We start from the raw sequence: 26,283 nt of genomic DNA on the forward strand, positions 1-26,283 counted from the left end.
TCATCTTATTTTCATTTTCAAAGTACAAAATGTTGGCAAAAGACATTTTTCCACTGATGTAAGCACCAAACAAAAAGGTCAGAGGTCACAAAAAATCAGAAGGGGACCATGAATACCCATATTAAAACGTCATGGCAATGTGGCCAACAGTTGCTCAGATAAGTGGACCAAAGTGTTGGATGGATGACTGACCATCCGTTAGCAGGAACAGCTCCGTATTACCAGCATGCCCCTCATTATCCCAGCTGGAGACGAGTCTCATAGCCACAGCGGGATGCCTCAGATGATTAGTGTATGGTACAGTGCTCTGTGATACTGTCCTTTACATAATGTTTCAATCAAAGCGGCCGTGGCGCTCTGTTGCTGGTAACTGGTCCATGCTCTGATGTCTGTGCTCAGATGGCCCCTTGGCCTGTATCCAGATCTGCTAATACAGTCCAGTGTTGTCCCTCTGGAGACACTTGGACCTCCCACACAGTGGCCCCCTGTGTTATAGCACCTTATCATCTAAACAGTGATGGATGCTTTCTACTGTATTGGCAATACTGGAGCAATGAGTTGCAAAGTTAAAGGGACTCTTTGTAACTTTTTACACATATAAATCTACCGTGTCGGGATCCCATGTGCGCTCGCGAGTGGCTACGCCGTTCAGACCGCTCCTCTGCCTGCTTGTCTTCACTCACACAAAGCGCGCGTTCTTGCTCTACCTCACGTTCATGCGCGCTCACTACACACTGCAGAAGAGTTAGTTTAGCTCTGAAAATATCTAGTGAATGTACAGTGGACGTTTGTGCAGAAATAAATGCTGCAGCTCCTCCAGACCAACAGAGGTTTTCAGTGTCTTGTGAAGTGACGGAGCTTCGCAGAGAGTAACGTTATCGTCTCCGACCGGGTGCCGGTGTCTCCCTGCGGCTGCGGTCAGGAGGCGATAACGTTTCTCTTCCTGCTTCAGCCCCGCTGCTTCAGCCCCGGAGGCTGAAGCAGCGGGGCTGAAGCAGGAAAAGCCAACACTAGGATCAGACCTGATCCTAGTGAAGCCAACACTGGAGAGACCTTCGTCTGGTCAGCTAACATTACTGCCAAGCAGGTGAAATATAGAGTGATATTGTGGTTTTAGCTGACGTGTGTCGCCTCACTATTTTGAGTGATGCTCGTTCATGTCTATGTAGAGCGAGCACAAGCGCGAGCCTGACACCGACTTTCATTGACTTAACGGCCACGGGTGTCGCTGTTAACAAGCATTTGAAAGTTACAAATATTCCCTTTAAATCAAAGGGATGTGATGTGAAAATGTCCTCAACTAACCCTTATAACTGTGCTGGTTTGTGTTTTCAAATCACTGCAGATGTCCAATAAACTGACCCCAGCATGCAGTCATTACCACATCACTTCAGGAATTTGTTTAGGTAACAGCATTAAAAAGAAAAGTACAAGCTACCTCTCATTTCTCCCTCCAGTGTTGGTGTTTTTTATGAAAGCAGCAGCAGCAGCTCTCTCAACTCCGCCCCACGTTTCCCCCAAACTCTGACTGAACTTTCCTTAGTGGAGTCTTGTTCTGTGCGTCACTCCACACACTCCTGGCTTGGACAAAACCACAGGACTATCTCCTCCTGAAACACAAGAACAATGGGTTGGCAGGAGCAAGGATGGCTCTTCTGTGCGAGTTTTCTCGGGTTTGTGTTGTCGGTGCAGAGCATAACGAGAGGAGAGCTTTTCCAGTTCGGTCCAAGTGCCAGTGATCAGTTACTGGAAGCAGGGAATGACCAGACGCAACGAATGGAACTGGACCAGCCAGTTCTGTTCTACGATGGAACGTTCGACAGCATCTTTGTAAGTTGGAACGCAACTTTGTAACACTCTCGTTGTCGTTTTTAATACAAACCTGTGGGATGTGTTGGTCAGGGTGGACTGGTCCATTGATCTTGCGCAATTGCGCGCCGTTATAGTCAAGGCAAGGCAGCTTTATTTGTAGAGCACATTTCAGCAACAGGGCAATTCAAAGGGCTTTACATAAACATTCAAAAACATTGCCACAAAGTGCAAAAAGAACATTAAGACATAATTAAAACAGTTATAAAAACATTAAAGCTGAAAGTAAAAGTCAAAATAAAAGTCAAAATAAAAGTCGACAAAATAGAGTTGTTGTTTTTTTTATGGCTGTTGACAGTATTTTCAGATTTATGGAGTGATTAAAAAGAGATATCCAAACCTTTGACACGGATATGTCAAGAAAAGTAAACATATGTTCTGATTTCAGTTCTGTAAATGTATGCAAATTTGCACATATTTGATAAGATTATACATAATTTGCATATTTAAAAATACATTTTCACAACACTAGTAATATAACAAATAATTGTGGTAATGTAAGTAATCAACAGGGGAAGTTTCATGGCGATATCTATTAAATGTTTTACCATATTCACCTGTGGTGTCTCATATATCTCTTATATTAAGAGAGATGAAGTAAATGAGGGTGTTTCTGCCCACCTTCTAGGAATAACTGTTTGGATGAATACTCTGTCTACAGACTTTCAAGATTCAAGATTCAAAACAAGGCAGCTTTATAGAGCAAATTTCAGCAACAGGGCAATTCAAAGTGCTTTACATAAATATTCAAGAACATTGCGACAAAGTGCAAAAGAACATTAAGACATAATTAAAACAGTTATAAAAACATTAAAGATTAGAAAATAAAAACAAGCTAAAAATAAAAGCTAGTATAGAAACTAAAATAGAATATAACACACAAGAGTAAAAGTTATAGTGCAGTATGAGATCATTATCTGGTTTAATAAAAGGCAGCAGCAAACAGGAAAGTTTTAAGCTTTGATTTAAAAGAACTCAGAGTTGGAGTTGGTCCTGCAGGTTTCTGGGAGCTTGTTCCAAATACTTGGTGCATAAAAACTGAACGCTGCTTCTGCATGTTTAGTTCTGACTCTGGGGACACTAAGCAGACCTGATCCAGATGACCTGAGAGGTCTGGATGGTTCATAGCAGAAGATCAGAAATGTATTTTGGCCCTAAACCCTTTAGTGCTTTGTAAACTAGCAGCAGTTATAGTGAAAAAGGGGTCAGTACTTACAACCTTAAACAATACCTGGAAGTTGCAAAATATATATGTGGGGCAGGGTATGCTCTGGAGTATTTGATAAATATTGATTTACTTATCACACAGGCACTCATTCTTGCAGCTTCCCCTGAGGTTATCATTTTACTGTTGACACAAAGACCACAGTGCTTATTTTGCAATCCGACCCAAACATCTACTGATGAGTCTATGTGTCACATAACTGCTGATGAACGTCTAAAATGTTCTTACCCTAACATACAGTATGTAAACAGTGGAAAATAGTTTTTTTAAACAATATTTTTATTGAAGTTTCCATGCAATACAAACAGCTTCAGCCATCAATTCCCCCCAAAGGTCCATAATGGAAAAGAAAGGAGTAAATAAATAAGATAAGCTGTGCAAAAATAGTGACTTTGGAGGTTAGTCTGTATTTTTTTTTCTTAAACACTTAATGTGTTTATTATTTGCTGTTTTGCAGTAACCATGTGGAGCTTCTAAATGCCACATTTAGCTGAAAGCTGCAGCATTGTATTGGACAGACAAACAGCCCTTTATTCCCAGTGATTCAAAGAAAAGTGCTGCATCTTTGTTTTAATTGTGCTGCATGTGGATAATATGAGAGTAATTATATACAAAAGGTATTTCCTTTGAAAGGCAGGAACTCAACATTTGCCTAAGCTTTGACCCTGTTTTATTTTTTGATGAAGTCAGTAGTGTATACTTTATGAGGCGGTTACTGTTTTGATAACAAATTTATGGAACCGTTACATACACGATCTCACCCAATGAGCAGGTCTATTAGAGGAGATGTGCAGAGGCAAGAAGTTGTGTTGTTAACACCTGAGTCTGAGGCTGAGAATAATTATTGAATTCCTTATAATAGCAATGAGTCTGGTGTGGTTTCCCCTCTGCTGACTACACGTTATCTGTAAATCACTCACCACAGACATATTTCTCTACTGTAGTCAGGATGGCCTATCTTTTTCATATATTAGACCGTCTATTGTGAACTGTCTATGCCCTGCAGGGGAACAGTAATGCCTTTCACACCAGACATAGTTACAGAAAAAAAGATTTTCTCTAATCATTAGGAGGTTTTATCGTCTCCTCCTGAGTGTGATTCATACCCCACAAAGGCCTGGTGCTAACCTTAAAGACAGTGGTGGATGAAGTACTCGGATATTTTACTTAAGTAAAAGACTTCATTCAAAATTGTACGTAAGTGAAGGTATAAAAGTATTGGCATCAAAATATACTTAAAGTTCAAAAAGTAAAGTACTCATTAAGCAGAATGGCCCATTTCAGAATAATAATATATAATAATATATATATTAATCTATATACTGCTGGGTAGCTTGTGAATTTCACCAAGGGATCAATAAATAAAAAAGATATTTATCCATAATAATATATCATCATTAATTTGTTGATTCGTTGACTAGTAACTAAAGGTATCAAATAAATTTAGTGGAGTAAAATTCCAATATTTCCCTCTGAACTGTAGTGGAGTAAAAGTATGAAGTAGCAGAAAATGGAAATACTCAAGTAAAGTACAAGTACCCCAAAATTGTACTTAGGTACAGTACTTGAGTAAATGTACTTAGTTACTTTCCATCACTGCTTAAAGATCTCTCTCTGTCTGCAAGATCAGACTCACTGATCAGTTTCCCAGCTCTATCTCACATTTTGGCAGGAAGTTTTCTGTAGTGAAGATTAGTGTGCAGCAATCTTCTGGGGCTGCTCGTCAGGGGCAAGGACAGGAAACCGTGTGGCCCGGCCAGGAATAGTGCTTGTTTTCCCCTTGGTCAGGAAGTGAAGGAGCCCCATGTGCAGAGTGTGTGTGTGTGTGTGTGTGTTTGCGCGTGTTTTTGACATGAACCCAGCTTTTCTTTTCCACAAGCCCTGCCTGCATGTGTTAAACGTTAAGTGTGTGAAATCTGTGTTAAATGGCATCTTGTTTGTTCATTAGGGCGCTTTTGTAGGACAAGGCAGCTGACTCGGATCATTAGTCTAATGAGTGTGGAATTAAGATCAAACTGGGTCAGACTGGACTGGGTTTGCCTCTGCTGTCAAACAGTTCTTCATGTGTTGTTATCCCAGTTACTATAAAGACAGTCACTGCACCCGACTCGACTGTTATCAGGACATTAACTAGGCGTTATCAGTTGCTATAAGCACCATAGATATGGGTCATTAGGGGCCTACTACAACTACTACGTTGTAAAAGTGAAACTTAAAAGCAACACGTTCTAACACATAAAACTGAATGAAACGTCACGTTTTCGGCAATAAAACTACAACTTCTTTAGGTTTCGGCAACGAAACTACAACTTCTTTAAGTTCAGGCAACAAAACTACAACTTCTTCAGGTTTAGGTAACAAAATTACAACTTCTTCAGGTTTAGGCAGCAAAACTACAACTTCTGTAGGTTTAGGCAACAAAACTACAACTTCTGTCCCATCCATCGTCCCCAACTGCCACCCCTTTTGGAGTTTCACACTGTCTATACTACAGCGCCTGATGTCCGCTTCTGCTCCTGTCTTAATTACTACAGTCGCTAGAGGTCGCTGTCGTGGTATTTTATACCTTCTTTTGGTGATCTACCATGTGAATAGATGATAAAACCTAATAGTGGGTGTAGTAGGCCCATATTGACCCACATCTATGGTGCTTATAGTGACTGATAACACCTATTTAATAGCTTGACAGCAGTCTAATCGGCTGGTCAGACAGTGTTGTGGCAGCTGCCAATTCTCTGGTGCTTGCTGTTGTTTCCCTTTTCCCTGGTGTTTTTTTGGTTGAGTTGCTGAGTGATTAGAGGGTTATTCAGTTCACCTGTTGCGCAGGGTGTGGGGACTGGCTCTTAAATGATAGTTGAGAGCAGCTTGGTGCATTCCCCTCTTGGCCAATCAGGGTGTAACGACGCCCTTTCTGTAGGGCTTAAAAGAGGAGGGAAACTGCACACCCAGGGTCATTCTGATCTCTCCTTCACTCAATGCAACATGTGTTATCAGCTTTACCAGAAACTCTGGTCTGTTTTGGGCCCTTTTGGGATTCTGTGATCTTTGTGTTTTGTTTGTTGAGAGTGTTGACTCTCCTAGTTGGGGAAACAAGTTAAGTGCCAACCAATTGGGTTACCTGCACTGGGACGTTTAGGTACTATTTGTGCAACGATCTGGCTTGCCTTACAATAGCCTAATGCCTGCAGGCTGTATTTTTGTATTCTATTCATTTGTTGATTTTCAATGAAACCCTTTATACCCATTTCTTTTAGTGTATTTTATTTGGGAAAACTTTAAAGGAGGGTAAAAGGAAAAACACAAACCAATATTTCAGTTTCCTTAATTGTTTGTTAATATAGAGGCATTTGTTCATTATTGAAGAGGCATTTGTTCATTATTATTATTAAGAAGGCATTTTATTTTATATTATTATGTGGATGGGAACTGTTTTTCAGTCTTCTGACTGACAACTAAAGTCTGGGGAACTCAGTACCGCCACATAATTGGCAACCACGAAGGGAAACGTAACACAAAGCATAATCTTTCAATAAAGAGATTTAGTTTTGTGTCCCATCTTCTGATATCTATTTAGCAAGAGTATTTGAGTGTATATTTCTGAAATGTGTATTTGGAGTGTGGCTTGACTATTAGTCCAAATAATTACTAGTGACTATCCATCATGTCTTGGGAAGATCCAGACATTACAATGACCGCATTTGAACCGTCGCTTGCGGAATTGGAATCCGAGCTTTCTCTAAATGTTAGCTTGGATATGCCTGTAGTTGGGCAGGAGGTGCACTTACGGGATGATGATGATGATGATGATGAAGAGGGATGGGTAGATGCTCCAGTAGAACCACAATTGTCTGTGGACACTCATCCTCTTTTGGCTTTAGAGGGCTTATTACTTCCGCCTTCATCCCCAATTCCTGTAGCTCCTCCCACCCAGGAACACTCAGATTCGGATTTAGTCATTTTTGCTAATGCTGTAGAGTCGATGAAACTTGTGTTTAAAAATACAGTGGATTGGCAGCGTGAGTGGCTGTCAAACATTTCAAAGGGCATACCCATCGATAAAGCTCTAAAAATGTGTACTACTCTCATAACAAATGTGGTGGAAAAAGCAAGTAACCATTTGCTCGCAGAAGTAAGGGATTTTGGTTCAAAGTACATAAATGCCATTCAGTGGAATGCACAACAAACACAGTCTGAGTTCCAAGAGTCCCTGATTACTGACCGTCAAAACTTGATGACCTCCATTACATCCGCGGTCACTGAAAACAAGGATGTACAACTTCTGGTGACCGAGGTGCGTACATTGCAACAGCAGATGGGTTCAGTGCAGGCTACCCTTGAGTCTCTTGTGCGTCAACAGTGTGCACTCAATTCTCAGGTCAATTCAATACATAAGCGAGAGGAATGGGTCCTTAAAGAAGCAGTCACACCTGTTGCAGTTTCGTCTCAAGCACACACATATCCTGTTTCTCCAGTTGTTAAAAATGTGGTTTTGTTGCCTACCTCCGCACCTGTGGGAGTTCCTTCAGATTGCTCAGGAGCTGCTGCTCCTAAGGGTGAAATTTTCCAGGATGATGGTTGTAGAGTGACTGATGGCAAACTTCCAATTAAGATGTTTTTCCCTTGCTATGGCGGGCCTCAGGATGAGAAAGATCCTTTGGTGTATTTGCAAAGATGCAGTGACTTCCTGTCTCTGAAACCACTTACCCATGGTGAGATCCTAGCGACCATGAGAAGTGTATTGCATGGTTCTGCACGTGATTGGTGGGAGACTGTTAGGGAGAAAATCCATTCATGGGAGGAATTTCAGAGAGCTGTTGTGAACTGTTTTTCAGTCTTCTGACTGAACAACTAAAGTCTGGGGAACTCAGTACCGCCACACTTCTTTTGGTGATCTACCATGTGAATAGATGATAAAACCTAATAGTGGGTGTAGTAGGCCCATATTGACCCACATCTACGGTGCTTATAGCGACTGATAACACCTATTTAATAGCTTGACAGCAGTCTAATCGGCTGGTCAGACAGTGTTACAGTTAACCAACTTTTAATTTCAGATCAACACCAATGGTTTTGTTGCCACAGCAGAGCCAACCAGCGAGTCGACATATCTTGGCAGTATGCCCGCAAAATTCGGCATGATTGCAGTTCAGCAAGGAGACCTGGACACCAGTGATGGTGTGGGGAAGGTTTTCTTCCGTCAAGACTCAAGTCCTGCTGTTCTGACCCTGGCGGCCCAGTACATCAACAGGGCCTTCCCCTTGGACGACGAAGTCAATCCCACCCACGCAGTGGTGATCACCTGGGCTGATGTAAACACCCATGCACCACCACAAAGCAGAGGAGATGGCATTGTAAAGAAGGTGAGCAGCATCACATGGTTATTCAAGTGATCCGTGGTGTCATTTACATCCTTTCTAATGTTTTATTATACAGAGAAACACCTTCCAGCTGGTTATTGCAAATCTGGAGAAGGCATCGTACGCTATTGTCTTGTATGCAAGGGACGGGGTGCAGTTCTCCTCCACGCCTGTACAAGGCAGCAGTGTGGTCATGCATGCTGGCTTCAGTAAGGGTTTGGTCCAGGGTTTCCTGTACAACAGTCAGGGGCCGTACTACCGCACCACCACTGATGACGAGGCATCCGTCAGGGCTTTAGCAGAGTAAGTCAAACACAGAAATAACCATTTCCTGACCACTGTTTGGATAAAGTTTCAAGAACAGTGACTGTAAAAGTTTTCTCCTTCTAGAGAGACCAACTCTGGCGTGCGGGGTGTTTGGGTGTACGAGATTGGAACTTCCCCCTTTTTTTCCAACGTGGCTCCAGGTGAGGTCACTGAGCTGCCCACCAGGGACCCCAGGTCACAGGGGCCCCCTGAGGAGGCCACTGATGCAAGAAGGACTGTGTATCATAATGGACAACAAGAGCTGGACATTCCTTATGAGCCAGAGGGGGCGCAGATTGAAGTCCACCCAGTTCAGTACCAGCCACATCAGCCTGACAACCCAGAAGTCCTGGTGGTGGATGACACGGATATAAATGTAGATGGTGAGATGCAAAGACTCTTTTCTTATTGTTGTTGGGCGATTTAGCCGTTCCTGCCATATTCTCACCATGCTCTCCCATGTTTTCAGTGTTCTCATACAACTTGGGGACGTGTGCCAACAATAGGAATAAGTGCTCCCAGTTTGGCGACTGCAAGGACTACTCCAGCGGATACTGCTGCAACTGCAGACCTGGCTTCTACGGCAATGGGATACAGTGTGTGGCAGAGGGTAATGCTACGGTTACTTTTCATTTTTGAAACAAGATTGAAACTGTAGTGTTTTCATTTTTCTTTACTGCTTCAGGGAAACGGAGAGGAATAGGTTTGGTTAAAATGCATAAAATATGTGTTGATGGCAAACTTTAGACAGTTTCTTGTCACATTCTATGAGATCAGAGCTAATGTTAGGAATTTTGAGCGTATCTATGTCCCCCAGAGTCCTGTGTTCCCCAACTCAATATCCTGTTAATATGACAAATTAAGGAGACCTTTCAAATGGTTTTATGTTCTCAGCAATGATTTTTCTCTAGGTCAAATGTTCAATATATGTTTCCCTGGGGGTCAATATGTTGAAATCACCCACCTGTAGCTTATATTCTTCTGATGTTATACTCCTTGACACCTACGCCCTCAAATTTGCCGGCAAGACAGTTTTTTTTACTTTAGACACTGATATCTCCAGTGGCTGAATGGATTTTTATTTTTTAAAAATCATGCTTTTTATTGTTTATTTTTATTTTTTACTTTTTATTGTTTCCTTAAAATGACTACAGCAACCCAAACCATAAAAAATATTTTTTACATATAATAGTAAATAGTAACTGTAAAAACAAAGCATTCAAATTAAAGAAATAGAAGAAATGTTTATATTAATAATGACTTTAAAAATGAAAATAAATAAGAATTATACATAAAAAATAAAACAAAATAATAAAGATAATAAAATAAATTAAAAATATAAATATAAATAAATTAAAAATAAATTAATTAATAAAATAAATTCTGAAGGGATTTTTACCATTTAAACTGTGTTTGAAACGTCCATCTTCCTTAATTTTTTTGCAATTTGAACTGTGAAGATAGCCCTTACCAATCTCTTTCAGTGAGGACCCTAGGAAAATACAGTAGGGACGTCCTCACATTAACTAGCCGATGTACCACACAAGATACTCACAGCATCAGTCTGAAAACATGCTAACATCCAAGTTGGCTTTCAAAAACTAACTCTGTGAACTGTTGAAATTTGTATTCATGTATTCCTTATCCAAAAAGCATTTAATGTGTTCATTGTTCTTCTTAGCAGATGTGGAGGTGTTTGAGAAAGTCTTTATGCAGTTTAGCAATTTCACTTCTTGTGTTCAGAAATGTTCCATAATTGTCCAGTACACTACGCCTGAAAAGTATTTGAGCAAATTGGGGAAAAATATGGTTTCAGCTCTAGTGTTTGGTTGCTTTCCTGATGGTTTCGGTTTGTTTTTGCAGGAAAACCACAGAGGATGAACGGTAAAGTGTATGGAAAAGTGTCTGTTGGCAACTCTCCTTCTCCGGTGGAGTTCACCAGCAACGACCTCCACTCATACGTTGTGGTGAATGATGGCCGTTCCTATGTGGCCATCAGTGACATCCCTTACACCCTTGGACCCTCGCTGCAGCCCCTGTCGGCCCTCGGTGGCGTGATTGGGTGGGCGTTTGCTCTGGAGCAGCCTGGCTTCAAGAATGGCTTCAGTATTATTGGTGAGGGGAATATTTTTTTACTAACAATATCTGACAATGTGACACCTTGAGGCTTTTCATGTGATTTGCTCATGATTCACTTGGATAGAAAATGACAAAAGTGAGCATTCAGGAAGTCTAAATCTCTGTAAACAAATGCTGCTCCAAGTTGTTCGCCATACAGCTGCAGTTTTACTCACTCTGTCCAGCTGAATTCCCCTCACATTACGACAGACGGCGGTGAGCCAAAGTTCATTCCGGGCCAGGGTCTTAAAGTTAACCTCCTCTCCTCTGTCCTCTGTAGGAGGGGAGTTCACACGGCAGGCTGAGGTGACCTTTCTGCCAGGGAATGAGAAGCTGACCATCAGGCAGGAGTTCAAAGGCATCGACGAGCACGACCACCTGGCGGTGAGCACCACCCTGGAGGGCCGGGTCCCTGAGGTGCCTCGTGGCTCCACCGTGCAGATCGACCCTTACTCTGAGATCTATCAGTACAGCAACAACTGTAAGATACAGCTTGAAGAGACTCACTTTGTTTTTAATGGAGATGTCACTAGCTTCTTTCTCCTGTTTTTTTTTTTTGCGCTTGGCCAAATCTCTTTATCCCAATTTTTTATGGAGACACCCCAGTGAATAGTGTAAACTTTTTTACTATTAGATATCACCATGAAACTTCCCCAGTTGATTATTTATATTAAGGTAATTTTTTTTTGTATTACAAGTTTTCTGAAAATATATGTTTAAATATGCAAATGAGGCATTATCTTACAAATATGTGCTAATTTGCATACATTTCCAGAACATAAATCTGAACATTGGATAAAGCCAGGTTCAAAATTCTTGTTTTTTTCTTTTGATTTTTATACAGGGGATTATGGATATATCTTTATATCACTCCATAAATCAGAAAATACTGTCAACAGCCATAAAAAAAACAATTTTCGCCATGTTTTTAGGAATAAAATGTTCTATAAATCAGGCTATGAATGATATATGAACAAACCCCTCTGTTAAAACCTTCAGAATATAGATAGGAATGAAACTGGGAAGTGTGGTGTATGTAAGTGCTACTGAAGTGGAGATTTCTGGCTCAGATTATGGGGGAAAACTCATTTTGAGAAAACGGCCTTTAAAGATGTGTATTGTGAAATTCCACATTTTGCAAGACACTACAGGTGAATAGGGTAAAAAGTTTTTAATGAATAGATATCATCATGAAACTTCCCCAGTTGATTACTTACATTAAGACAATTATTTTTTGTATTACAAGTTTTCTGAAATTTTATGTTTAAATATGCAAATTAGGCATTATCTAATGCTAACTTAAGGTGAATCTGGGAGAAGAAAGTAGTAAAATAAACACCTAAATGTGTAGTTTTCTTTCCACTAGTCTGAAAGGTGACATGTTATGGAAGCAAAATAGCCCAAAATCTCAAAATTGACCAGTGCATGAAAAACAATGTTTTTGTCTTGATGTCCCAGTACTTGTTTTATTCAAATATTTTTCTGCTTTTGTAATCATAACTAAACCATTGAGAAGTCTAATAAACCATTTGCTTGTTTCACACCTTCCAGTGATCACTTCATCCTCCACTCGTGACTACGTAGTGAGCTTGCCCGACGGCTCCACTGAAACCAGGACGTACCAGTGGCGTCAGACCATCAGCTTCCAAAGCTGCCAGCATGGCGAGTCTTTGAGAGACATGAAACCGACCCAGATGCTCAGCGTGGACCAGGTCTTTGTCATGTACGACGCCAATAATGAGCTCATCCGGTTCGCCATGAGCAACAAGATCGGGGATATCAACGGTGAGGTCATGGGGGATTATTTTGTGTCTTCCTGTTTTGGTTTGCGCACACTTCCTTCCTGAAGGACAACATATAACATCCTGACCAAGGACAGTTTTACTAAAAGTTATGTCTATTGTTGAATGATTAATACATTGTCCTAAAATACACTGTTATTCTCAGGCGGACAGCCAGAAGAGAACCCGTGTTTCACTGGAAGACACGGCTGTGACACCAACGCTGTGTGTCGACCTGGAGAGGGAACTCAGTTCACCTGCCAGTGTGCTAATGGCTTCAACGGAGATGGACGCACATGTTATGGTAAGATAGACATGATATCTAACTATAAAGCAAGGAATCTTTATCTGTACATCTGTGTGTTATTTGCATATCTCTAGAACCACAAATCTGATCTACTTAACACTTGGCGGGTGTATTGCTCAGGACCCAAGGGAGTGCAAAGTTGAATGTGATGTAATTTGGCAAGATGATGGTGCTATAACAATGAACTTTAAGTCTTGGCCTGGGACATTTGTACCGTAAATCTCAGACACAAAAACTGAGATTTTTTAGGTCCAGACAAATCTATCTATATAAGCCACGCCCGTTTGCTTCTAGACTGATTTTCCGCCATTTGGAATTTTGTCCAAATCTGATTTTTTGCAACTCCTCCTACAAACTTTGAGAAACCGTCACCAAATTTGGTACCGAACATCTCTGGACCAACCTGGAAAAAGTTACTATTTTGGATTTTTGATGTTTCATACAGTTTTGCTATTGCTGGCTCAAATGCTGTGGGCAGGGCTTATATTACAAACAATGTCGTATCACCTGAACGCTGGTCATTTTGGTCTTAGTCGACTAAGATTTCTTTAGTCGATTAGTCATTTTTATTCTTTTTTCGTGCTGATTGACTTAATTCTGAGAAACTTATGAGCACATCTCTGGTAAACACAAGATTTAAAGTGGTGCTTTTGTGTGATTCTTTGTGGAGAAACTCAGTTTTACAGATCTGTCGATTAAATCAACTAATCGAAAATCATTTGAGTGTTAGTCGAATAAGAATTTCTTTTGTCGAGGACAGTCCTAATTATCATATTGTATGCCATATGTTATGCCATCATTTTGCATTCCTTCCTTTGGAGGAAGAAATATTTTCAGACCGCGCCCCCCCAATACACAAATGTTGTATTGGGACCACATTTGGTGGACATGTGTAGATATAATGTCTGAGTAACCATGGCAAATTTGGTGCCATTTGGCCAATCGGTGGCTGTAGCAGCATCATCTAACTATAAAGGAAGAATTCTTTGTCCGTCTGTATATGTATGACTGTCCTTCGCATATCTTGAGAACCGTTCATCCAATCAACTTCACATTTGACGGGGACAAGCAGCCATACCGCGTTTCTCGACGACGCTGCAAGTAGAACTTCTGTGGGCCAAGCAATCGGCCCGTTCTGGACGGGCACACTCTCCAAACGGGCACTGCAATATAAAAAAAGGACCTTTGTTTCCATTGTTTGTGGCAATAAAGTTTCTCACCATTAATGTATTTTCTGCTTTCAAGTAAACAGTTTCCAGATCTGTTTAGAGCCATCCTTTAATCAACCCAGACTTTCTAAAGCCTTCCTTCCTGGGGAACTGGGCAATCTTACCAATTAGCAGAGGGAGTCCCATACTCCCAGACCAGGTTAACATATATACTGTGGTCCATGCTCTATATACAACCATGAGTCTTTTGTATTCAAGACCAGACAGGAAGAGCTCTGAGGCACATACATTAGAAAGAGGAAGGAAGCATCTGAGACAGATGCTATCTTGAAACATTTGTAATTAAGAAACCTAATCAAGCCCTCTCCTCTGATCTCCATCTGATAATGAAGGACACTGATTTGACAGATGCAGACTTCAGAGCCTCAAACATGGTGGGGGTTATTAGCATGTGATAATTGGCTCTTCTCTTTATCAGACATTGATGAGTGCAGAGAGAATCCTCAGATCTGTCTCTCCCACGCTATCTGCAACAACCAGCCCGGGACCTTCCGCTGCGAATGTGAAGACGGTTATCAGTTCGGCAATGATGGCCAGACCTGCGTTGGTAAGTGGTGTTTGTGTGCTGCTGCCGGGTACAATTACATATTTCAGAAATCTCACCTGATAGTTGGGACGTTCAGGTTCAGACATAAACTGTAATAAAATGCGTTAAGATATTAAGTAGACCAGAGTGAGCAAGATAAAACACATGTATAACTACTAAACATATAAGTACACACATACAACTTTGAACTGACTGGTGCCATGGCATTATAATTTCAGAGATTATCTAGCAGAAAGTGTGATTAGCTTTGAGGTCCACATTGCGTGTGTGACTGTCTCTGTGTAAATCTGTGTGTGGGTGTGTTTGTATTACTCATACTGTGGGAAAATAAATCTTTTTACACTGTCATATTGTGTGGACACGCCTGCCTTTTGGGGATTAAATACAAGTCCCCATAATGTAAATCATTACATTTTAAGAAGACTTGGTTTGGTGAGCAGTGACGCAGTGATTCTCAAAGTGGGGTCCGGGGACCCCCAGGGGTCCGTTGCACTCTGCCAGAGGTCCATGAAAAGTTTCCAGATTCATTCATTTAAATTATTTTATCTCTTATTTATTTATTTTTTACAAAAGACTTCATAGTTCAACGAATAATATTTCAATTGTTAAATCTACACTTTCACCCAGGAGACAGCTGTTCATATGAAACCTAAAGTAAACATTGACTTATACTTGTTACGTAACGCTGTTTTACGTAACGCTGTTTTACGTAACGCTGTTTTACGTAACGCTGTTTTACGTAACGCTGTTTTACATAACGCTGTTTTACGTAACATCGTGTTACGCAAATGTTTTACGTAACATTGTTTTATGTAACGTTGTTACGCTTGTTACGTGACGTTACATAAGAAAATCTTTGTATAATTTATTTACATGGTTATATTGTTACATTAAGTTGTTACGTTACGTTGCAACGTTACATTGCTACGTTGTGTTGTTACGTTACGTTGTTACGTTACGTTGTTACGTTACGTTGTTACGTTACCTTGTTACGTTACCTTGTTACGTTACCTTGTTAACTTATTAAGTTGTTTTTTGGGGTTCAGAAACGTTGACATTCAACGTATCCAGTGGTTTGCAGAAACTGTCAATACCAACATTTGACATCTGACAACTGGGTTGGTAAAATAGTTCCTAGAATACGTTATAATCTACAGTATATCTCTTAGAATCTGTAAATATGTTTTACACATGTCTAATATCTTTCTGATACATGTCTTATGTGATGTTCTTTCTAAGACTAAGACTATAGAAGTGTCCCTACCAGCACCTCTAAAGCTCAGTAAACAAAAAACATATTTCTAAGATAAGATATATTATATTTCTAAGATACATTTATTAACTTAAAAATTATAAAAAGCGTTGTGACATAATTTAACAAATGTTATACAGTCAAAATATATTAACAGCATTTCTTCTTCTCCTCAGAGGTTTATCAACCTACGGACGCCTGTGAAGACGGCACCCATAACTGTGACATTCCTGAGCGCGCTCAGTGCAGCTACGCCGGAGGCTCGTCCTACATTTGCACCTGCCTGCAAGGGTTCATAGGAGACGGCAGAGTCTGCCAAGGTACTGCACAGAGACACTGAATATATGATCACAGGAAGAAACTGCCTTTATAATACACTGTATACAACATGAATGAGTCGTTATTGCAGCTGAAATACAGTGTTCATAGTATATTAGAACTAATTCATTTTAATAAGTAGCTTTATTATCATAACATTACACTTACAGGACTGTATCAGTATTTGCATATTAATTTAATTTAGTATTAATCAATTACTGATGGTTGTAGCCAGTTAAGCTACGTCAGTTTTAAAATTGATCTACTACCTTACACAGACATGTAAGCAGTGTGCCTAAAAACTAAAAATAATTAATGTTGAGCATGAATAATGAATAATGATTATCTCTTATTTCATGGGCTATTTTGGGATTTATACGTTATTATTACATACTTATATATGAAGAAAAAAAGAAAAAAACAAAGCATTCAAATACTGATTTGGAGGTCGATTACCATGGCAACGGTCGAAGCTTTGAAGCATTCGGGTCAGCCCTAGTTGAAGGTAATTTCATTTTCAGGTGGCACACTGCAAATCCATCTTTAAATTAATAGATGCAATCTTTAGATTAAGAAGGAGATGGAATGAAGTAGACATTTTAAAATTAAATTAGCAATTACATTTTAAAATCAAATTATTCATTTCATTTGATAAATGAATAATTTATCAGTTAAACACAGAATAATAAAATCTTTGGTTGATGTAATGATCTTTGAGTTTAGTAATGAATAATTTGAATGCTAATTTAATAATTGAATTATTAATTGATTATAATGAAACTGTAAAAGTGTATAATTATACAATGTGGCACACTCCAGGCTTTGTACTTGTTGGTGTCTGCAAGGAGAATGTGAAATCTGAGATTTGACAGTTTGCTGCCAAAATGCATTCATGAGCGATGTTGTCAGAGAATCATCGTAGAGGTAGGAAAAACATAAGCTGTCGAGGACATTGTGATTATAGCAGCTTCTTCTGGCAACGAAAATGTTGTTGGAAATTCATCCATAAATGTCGAGCCTCAGAGCATCTTTTGTTACGCTTACAAGGAGAGTTTTCAAAACTCTCCCTCCTTGCAATCGCGTGATGATGATCAACAAGAATCTGCATGTTATAGTTCAATCCTAAATCATGTGACATGTTGTGAAACCGGTTTGCAGTAATGTGAAGTGTTTCTAGTCAACAGACTAAATGGAAAATCAAGTCCTTTAACACAAGTAGTCCAGATTTCAGATCAATTACATGGACTTTACGGCTGTAATTGTTAAACCATCTGCTGCTCAGGACCGGGGGAGGTGAGACTGCTTACAAAATACATCTGCAGCGATCGAGCAGTGAAACATGAAAAGCAGACGGAGGTCCTGTGTAGTTTTTTTGGCTGGTCCTCAGTAGCGCTCATTCATAGTTTCCATTCTTTCCATGCCTCTGCTTGATGTTGTTAGGGCACAGTCTGACCCAGATCATACTGTGGACCGTAAAAGGACACGACAAATTGGACATGCGGAAAATATTTCAGCTTCTTCTCTCTCTCTTCTCTTCTCCCTGAAGACATAGATGAGTGCCAGCCAGGCAGGTGCCATCAGGACGCTGTGTGTTATAACAACCAGGGATCATTTACCTGCCAGTGCAGGCCGGGTTACTATGGCGACGGCTTCTACTGCTCTCCAGGTGAGCCTTTTGGTATGCTGTCACTTTTTGACAAGCAAACCTGACATCTCACTAAAACAGTGCATCATTGTCTGACAGTCGACTACATTCAGCCTATGCTGCTGCAAGTTTATTTTGGGAATCTGTCATGGAAGTCCAGACAGTTGTGGTAATAGCTTTGATTCAGTTGCAGACTCTATAATAGAAAAAAAGGATCATTTTCATTGTCAGCATTGTTTATTCCTCCCATTTGGGCAAGAGGAGTATTTGGAAATGAGTTCCTCGCCAGAGTATATTGGTGCCAGCTGGAACCTGTTTTTCATTTTCTTTTGGATAGCAGAAGGAATTTGTCACGCGTTACAAGGGATTTGTGTAGCTGAATTTAAAGCAGGAGATATAAATGAGTTCATGAATACGTTTGTGGTATTGTTGCAGGGTGTCTTATATTTTCTTATTTTACTCTTCAGAGAGGACAAAAACACAATGTGAGACCCATAGAGACAGTCTCCAGGGTGTGACGGAGGCTGGTCCGCGGGGCCCTCGACCTCCCGTCGGACAGTACATCCCTACGTGTGACGAGAACGGCGCCTATGAGTCCATGCAGTGCCACGGCAGCATGGGACACTGCTGGTGCGTGGACCGAAACGGGCAGGAGATCCCTGGGACTCGCTCTGGGCCTGGCAGCAGACCGATGTGTGAGTAGATCTCATATGCTTGACAACAAGGGACCACAGTGTCACACACTGTGTTTTGAAAGGACCAAATATGCATGACCAATGAGCAGCACCAAACATCTACAGCTACATTTTGAAGAGGGTTTTTGTTGACAAGAAAACATTTCCGTTGTTTAACTGTGTCTGTCTCTGGCAGGTATCGACCATGGTGGTGTGCCACCACCTGTTGGACCCACCCCTCGACCTGATGTCCACCCACTGCCTCCAGGAACACACCTGCTGTTTGCCCAGAGCGGCAGGATAGAGCACGTCCCGCTGGAAGGTTATAATATGAAAAAGAACGATGCCAAGGTCATCCTCCATCTCCCTGTAAGTTTCTCTAAATATCTTGTAGAAAGGAAATGTTAAAGGGGCTAGATGTAAGAATCAGAAATTGTTTGTTAACAGTGACACATGTGGCCGTTAAGTCAACGAGAGTCAGCGTCCTGTTGCTCGCGCTTACGTAGACATAGACACGAGCGAGCATCAGTCAAAACAGTGAGGCGACACACAAGAGACTGAACGTGATTGACAGGCATCATTTTGACTAACGTGAGCAACATTAACTAGCTAAAAGGACAATATCACTATATGGTGATATAGCTTACCAAACGAAGGTCCCTTCATGAATCAAAGGCCCGGCCGATGCTGATCCTAGTTTTCCCCCCGACGTCGATCACATTCCTGTTTTGCAAGACGGGCTTCACTAGATAGAACTTTGTTTTTTCTTCCGTGGAGTTTGTGTTGGAGTCTGAGTTGTGGTGGGGGCTGGTCGTTGGCGTTGGCGTTAGTGGACTCCATTTCGAACCGAATGTTAGCTATCGTTGCACATTTAGCCCTGTAGCGGAGCTGAAAATAAGGGCACTCACGAGCGTGCATGATGTCACATCCGTTGGATTTCCCCATAAAGAAAGTTGAGTATTCTTCACATTAAAAGCAGTCTACAGGCTGATAGAGGAAACCCAGAAAGTCGCGGAAGGTCTAATTTTTTAGGTTAGGTTACAACCTGTTCACATATTGGCAATAAAAAAAGTTTATGTGTGTAAAAACGTACGTACACAGTCCTTTTAATTTTTCTCTTTTTAAAGGGATATTGTGAACATGCCTACAATTAATTTCTCTTATTACCAACATTATTCTGAGACATTTTAATAGGCTTTTCTTTTATGTGTAATGACACATCATAAAAGGGAATATTTTATTGGCTTTATGACAAATGCTGATACGATCTTAGAAGATCACAGCTGTACAAAAAGCACTTCTGAGTAAATAAATCTTTCACAATGAAGATGTGAGTTTAAGAGGATAGCAACTGTTCTCAGGCAGAAGTCAGGATTTTTTGGTATGTTTGATCATTCAGATTATACGAGAGAAATCCATTATAAAAAAAAGCCACAGTATGTTTGGATTTCTCATTCATGTATACAACATCAGCTCAGCCTCTCACACAAGCTGCTGCCTTGCTGCTAATAAGATTTACATTCTAGCTCTGCCGTTTCCCCATCTGCTTCACGCATCCAGTGCTTGCACTTTATGGGAGGCACATGGTGACATTCACGCTAATTACTAACATCAGTCTGACTCCTTTGGAATTGCAATCTGCATTTCTTGTTACGCTGGTTTCCCAGAGCAGCTGGTCTAAAGCCTGGCCGAGCTGCTCAGTGTGTGGCTCTGTTTGTTTGGATTCATGTCTAGACGTTAATGTATGAAAAAACCCCACACATCTGCTTAGTGTTTTTATCTCTGACCAGTCTTGTTTGAATAAAGTGCACTTCAAAGATTGTTGGTTGCTGACCCATCCGCAGGAGAAGGTAATCATCGGAGTGGCCTATGACTGTGTGGACAAAATGGTCTACTGGACTGAAATCACGTCGCCCTCGATCAGCAAGGCCAGCATCGAGGGGGGAGAGCCCACCGCAATCATTAGATCAGGTAAGTGTTCACTTTTATCCGTTATTCTTTCATTGTCAGAATCATGAGACTCAAAATGTATCCTCTCAACAGATCTGGACAGCCCAGAGGGTATCGCCATCGACCACTTGGGACGAACTCTGTTCTGGACGGACTCTGTGAAGGATCGCATCGAGGTGGCCTCTTTGGACGGGTCTCAGCGTCGGGTCATCATAGACACTGATCTCGTCAACCCACGTGCTATTATCACCGACCCTCCCAATGGGTGTGTATCATTTTACATAAAACTTTTACACTTTACTAGCTTGTTACTTTAACCGACTACCAATCACTGAGGAACTAATTTCTCTGTTCTCATTAGGCAGTACACATCTAAAGGAATAGTTCAAAATTTTGGGAATTACAATTATTTTTTTTCTTGCAACGAGTTATATGAGAAGATGAATAACACTCTCATATCTAAACCACATAAAACTACACATTTTTACACCATGTATTAAACAAACAAGACAGGTAGCCACGCCCTAAAGCATCCCCTGCTTTATGGTCTATTTGACTCTAAATGGGACCATAATTTACTAAATGAACATCATGCTGTATTGAAGAAGACTTCAAACTAGCGATTGAGACCATAAACTCATGTTTACAATGTTTACTGAGGTAATAAATCAAGTGAGAAGTAGGGTCATTTTCTCATAGACTTCTATACAATCAGACTTCTTTTTGCAACCAGAGGAGTCGCCCCCTGCTGGTTATTAGAAAGAATGCAAGTTTAAGGAACTTCAGCATTGGCTTCACTTCTCAGACCCGGAGGTTGCCCAGTGGAATAAGCCCAAAAAGTTAAACTATTCCATTAAATCTTTGTAAATATACATCTCATTGTAGTTTGTGTGAATATTATTACATTAATCAAACCTTGTCAGTCCTCGGTACTCACAAGAAGCGTCGCAACAACTTCGATTACTGTTAAAGAATCAAATATATTGGCAGGAGAATAACCAGTTATTTAAAAGATCTGATCTAAAAATCGGTTGAGTTTGATAGTGAACTGACTCCACACCTATCTTTACAACAGCAATCTGTACTGGACCGACTGGAACCGCGATGCCCCCAAGATCGAGACCTCTTACATGGATGGATCCAACAGAAGGGTGCTGGTGAAAGACGATCTCGGCCTGCCTAACGGCTTGACTTACGACTCCCAGAGCTCTCTGCTTTGTTGGGCAGATGCAGGTACTGTGGATTTCAGACAGATGACTCATCTATGAAATTATGTCTGCCTTGTCATCAGCAATAATCTCTCGCCTATAGGCACACATAAAATGGAGTGCACACATCCTGGCCACGGTGACCGCATGAAGGTTATGGAGGGGCTTCAGTACCCGTTTGGAATCACGTCTTTTGGGAAGAACATCTACTACACTGACTGGCGGAGGTTTGACTTTTTATATTACCATTAACAATTTTATCCAATGACAACATATGGGATGTAAGTAAAAGAAACCACCTTTAGTATTCCAATGAATGAAATCCTAGAATACTTTATGTTTGTATCTGTAATGTCTACACAATTATTAAAGAGGACATATTATACTTTTTTTCAGGTACATACTTGTATTTTGGGTTTCTACTAGAACATGTTTACATGCTTTAATGTTCAAGACATGCTTTACTTTTCTCATACCGGCTGTGCTGCAGCACCTCTTTTCACCCTCTGTCTGAAACGCTCTGTTTGAGCTCCTGCCCCCACCCCGAACCAACAGAACCAAACTCCTTAGACTCCACTCCAGCTTCGCTCTAACTAGCTTTGTTTGAGAGCGTGCCAAACTAGCTGTTATGCAAATGTGTTACTTGGTGACATCACCATGTTACAGAAGGAAACGCAGGATTTCAAGTAAGGCGTTTCAGGCAGCTCTGGAGCAGTGTTTCTGTAGGGGAGAGTAACTCCCTTTGGCCTGGACTTTAAGCTGGGGACACGCCAACCCGACATCAAGGAACTAGTGGCGACAAAGGCCGCCTGTTGTGTCGTCTTATGTCGCCTTTGTCTTGGCCAAAAAGTTGCACTTGAACACACCGCAAAGACTACAGCCGACGGCCAACTACCACTTACGTTCTGCGCCAACGTGAGATGAAATAACTCTCCACACCAGTAGGTCGTGGTAGTCCGCATTTGTCATTCAAAAAGGGAAACCTGAAGACAGAGGATGGCGAATATACAAGCCGTTGTTATGATACGTACATAAAATAAAGCGGCGTCTGCCGACCATTTTCACACTACTCTCAGTAACCACTTAGCTTCATTCCAGATGGCCATGTCGTTGTGAAAATATCCGTGTATTGGAACGATCAGATGAGATGAAGATGAAAAATGAGAAGAGCCTTCTGTGTTTTTCCTCTTGATTTTACTCATTTGCTCGCTTTCCTCATGTCCGTTTCTCTTCTCATGCACTGATTCGTTTAAGCTGAAAAGCCAATCGGAGTGATATTTCTCACCGACGTGCTCTGCCACTGATTCAACATGCTGAATCAGGCTAGAGCTGACGGTGCGGGACACACAGCAAAAACTAGGCCGATGGACGCTCACCGACAGTCCCAAACTGTCCGACGGCCGACCGTCGGTTTGGTGTGTCAGGGCCTTTAGGCTTTGTAACTTTGCAGACCTTTTACATGCACAAAAAATGATTTTAACGCACTAAGAAAAGGGAAAAAGCACAAAAGCATAAAAGGTCCCCTTTAAACATTATTACACATAAATTTAGTGGTAGCAGTTTAGCCAGTTCTTGTGTCCCTTAATGTAATTTGGATAGTTTTAAATTAGTACACACTGGACTTTATAGCATCAAGGATATAATGCAGCCTTTATCCATGGTCCACTGTGCAATGTAAGAATCTGTCAAAGTAGAGGAAGGAGAGGTTAGGTCAGAGGTCAAAAAGCTCCCCACACTTCAAGCATGGGCCCTTGATGTTCTTGCAGACCACTTTGAACACTGTGGAGCCTTCTTTCCATGCGGCTGATCCTGTATGTTAGCCGCTGAAAAAATGCGGGGGTTGGGGTGTCTATTTGTGCGTGTGTGTGTGTGTGTGTGTGTGTGTGTGTGTGTGCGTGTGTGTGTGTGTGGGGTGACGAAGCATCTTAAAAAGTGGCAGCTGCTTGCAATTTCTCAGCCTCAGTGTCTGTGAGTGACCTGCCCAGGGCCTCCCTCTGATCTCGCCAGGGCTGTGTGTAGCCTCGCTAGAGAAGGTTGAGAGGTGGTGGTGGGGGTGGTACACAAAACTATGTCAGTTATGGCTAAGAAAGCTAACCTAACCCTTACTCATTCTTGACAGACTTTATACAAAACACAGGGGAGGCAGGCATTCTAACATTTCTCAAGATGGGACGGTCCCAGATTGCTAAACTCTTGTGTTTACAACAGGGATGCCGTGGTTGCCGTGGACCTCCGCTCTGGCAAGGAGTCAGACGAGTTCCAGCCTCAGAAACGGACCAAGATATATGGGATCACCACAGCCTATGCCCAGTGTCCATCAGGTAAACATAAGGGGCCATTTGGTCTTCATGAATTCCCCTTAAAATGTTTGCTCATGAATTCTTAAAAAAAATTCTTAAAGCCATTCCTAGAAATAGCTTGACCCTTGTACATTTGGGGGTTACCTTTGAGTCAGCCTTATTATCCGTTCCCTTTACTCTTCAGGACCTAGCAACCCAGTTGTGTGACCTCTGTGAAGAATTGTGAAAGCAACAGGAGGGATTCTGCAGCTAGTATTCATCATTAAGTGAAGGAATGATTGATGTTACAGTGCAGCACCAGGCTTCGTCGTCTCCGCTAGATAAGGCTGCACGCATAAAGCCAGGGAATGTGGAGTCAAGGGAGAGGGGCCTCCGACATCTGGAGTTTGCTACATGTTTCATTTAAGTGTGTATATATCTGTTGAGCAAACAGTGAAGAGACTGTTTCCTGCCGTCCCCTGCTACGGTGGCTTATGATTTACAGAAACGCCCCGGGATGTCCTGCATTAATAAGAGTTTGTATATATTTCTTTCTTCCAGGGCAAAACTACTGTGCTGTGAACAACGGGGGCTGCACTCACCTCTGTTTAGCAACCCCTACCGGCCGCTCCTGCAAATGTCCCAGCAACGCCGTGGGTGTGGGCTGTGTGGAGAGAGACAGCGGGTACTGAGAGGAGGCGGCTGTGCTCTGAGTTGACACTGTTTGACCGCAAATTAGGAGCCACTCAGCATTACTAAACTATAGCTGCTGAAAATGCCACTGAAAACCAGAGGTGAACTTACTGTGCCTTTTATTGCTCAGTGTTATGCTTATCTACATTTTTTAAATTTCCCTTTATAAAATCACAACTGTCGACCATTGAGAATTGTAAATATAAACACTATTATTTTCCTGAGTGCACATAAACTGAGAATAAAACTCAAGGGATACATAATTTAATGTGAAATTCATCACAGCGATGCATGACGTCATCTCATGTCGGTTGTGTTACACTGTGGCATGTTTGGATTAGCTTATCTCATGGAAGTATTATTGTGGAGTAGGACTAGTGTCTGTACAAGCTGGTGGGATGAGTTTACATGCTGGGCAGCAAAAGAATAAACATTTTTTTCTAACATGTTGGTCTGCTGTGTCTGTGGCTCTAGTGTAATAATAGCGACACTGTGTGGTAGGTAGTGTTTATTACAAATACATATATGATGTAGGCAGGTGGCGCCAAAGTAAACCTTGCAAGGAATAGTTTGTCATATTGAACAAATTACTAGTCTAAGGCTGATTTATCTGTAAAAATGTAGAATATCTAAATGTTTGTATGGTCACATTTATTCTCAAAATATTCCTATAGGAGTTATGTTTGTGACCCTTAGATTTATAATGATTTACTTTTAAAATTATCATATTTTTCAGCTCCTTTTTATATATTATATATCAATTTTCCACATGATCATGTATTTCTAATTCATTAAATAGAAGTTTACTTGACTGATTCTTGAACTAATGATGATATCATGTTCCTTCACAAGTAACCTCAAGAAACATTTGGATTGTTGTGCTCACATCATGGGCTATTTCCAAAATGCAAAGTGGCAGTGGTATGACGCTTCTGCTCTGATGATATAAAGGAAAACAAAATGCTGCTGCCACCCCCACAGTCTGTATGCTGCTGCAAAAAGGGAGACACGTGCCTACGTCAGTGGTGCATTAACAGGCTCTAGATAAACTCGGAATATGGTCTAATTTACTTACATGAGCTGCAACCTTATTGAAACCACAACATTCATGTTAGGGTTGCAACAAAATTTTCATTATTAGTTAATTAATTGATTAAAAAATATTGTCGCCTATAAAATGTCAGAAAAAAAAGTTTATTGATGTTCTAAATCCCCAAACTGATGTCATCAAATTGTTTGTTTTGTCTGACTTACACCCAGTTTATTATAAGACAAATGATAATAATATATATACACAATAATATTGTGTGTGGTGGTTTATATATGTAATATTAAAACATCTCAGGGGCGATTTAAGACTCTTTTTAGGGGTGCTCAAGCACACCTAAATTTCATCTCAGGACCCCTAAAAAAATTATAATCAAACCCACCGACATTACTGTCTTTAAGAGGATGTAGCAGACTCCTTCTTAAGGCTAGAGTGAATATATTGGTATCATATGAAATTAGATAACCTAAGGAATCC

At 40.9% G+C, this 26,283-nt stretch overlaps 1 protein-coding gene across 1 annotated transcript; it reads left to right on the top strand.

Annotated features, from left to right (window-relative positions):
* Positions 1 to 1,198: 1,198 nt before the first annotated feature.
* Positions 1,199 to 25,204, top strand: nid1a (nidogen 1a). Its single transcript, XM_037782680.1, has 20 exons — positions 1,199 to 1,830; positions 8,149 to 8,454; positions 8,528 to 8,754; positions 8,842 to 9,140; positions 9,227 to 9,367; positions 10,621 to 10,872; positions 11,156 to 11,356; positions 12,427 to 12,660; positions 12,823 to 12,960; positions 14,611 to 14,739; positions 16,168 to 16,311; positions 17,856 to 17,975; positions 18,422 to 18,649; positions 18,825 to 18,997; positions 20,473 to 20,599; positions 20,672 to 20,843; positions 21,654 to 21,811; positions 21,890 to 22,013; positions 23,995 to 24,107; positions 24,627 to 25,204. The coding sequence occupies exons 1-20, from the start codon at positions 1,627 to 1,629 to the stop codon at positions 24,755 to 24,757; spliced, it is 3,621 nt and encodes a 1,206-aa protein (XP_037638608.1). The 5' UTR covers positions 1,199 to 1,626; the 3' UTR covers positions 24,758 to 25,204.
* The last annotated feature ends 1,079 nt before the right edge of the window (positions 25,205 to 26,283 follow it).

Source organism: Sebastes umbrosus, chromosome 10, assembly GCF_015220745.1.
Source record: "Sebastes umbrosus isolate fSebUmb1 chromosome 10, fSebUmb1.pri, whole genome shotgun sequence".
NCBI lineage: Eukaryota > Metazoa > Chordata > Actinopteri > Perciformes > Sebastidae > Sebastes > Sebastes umbrosus.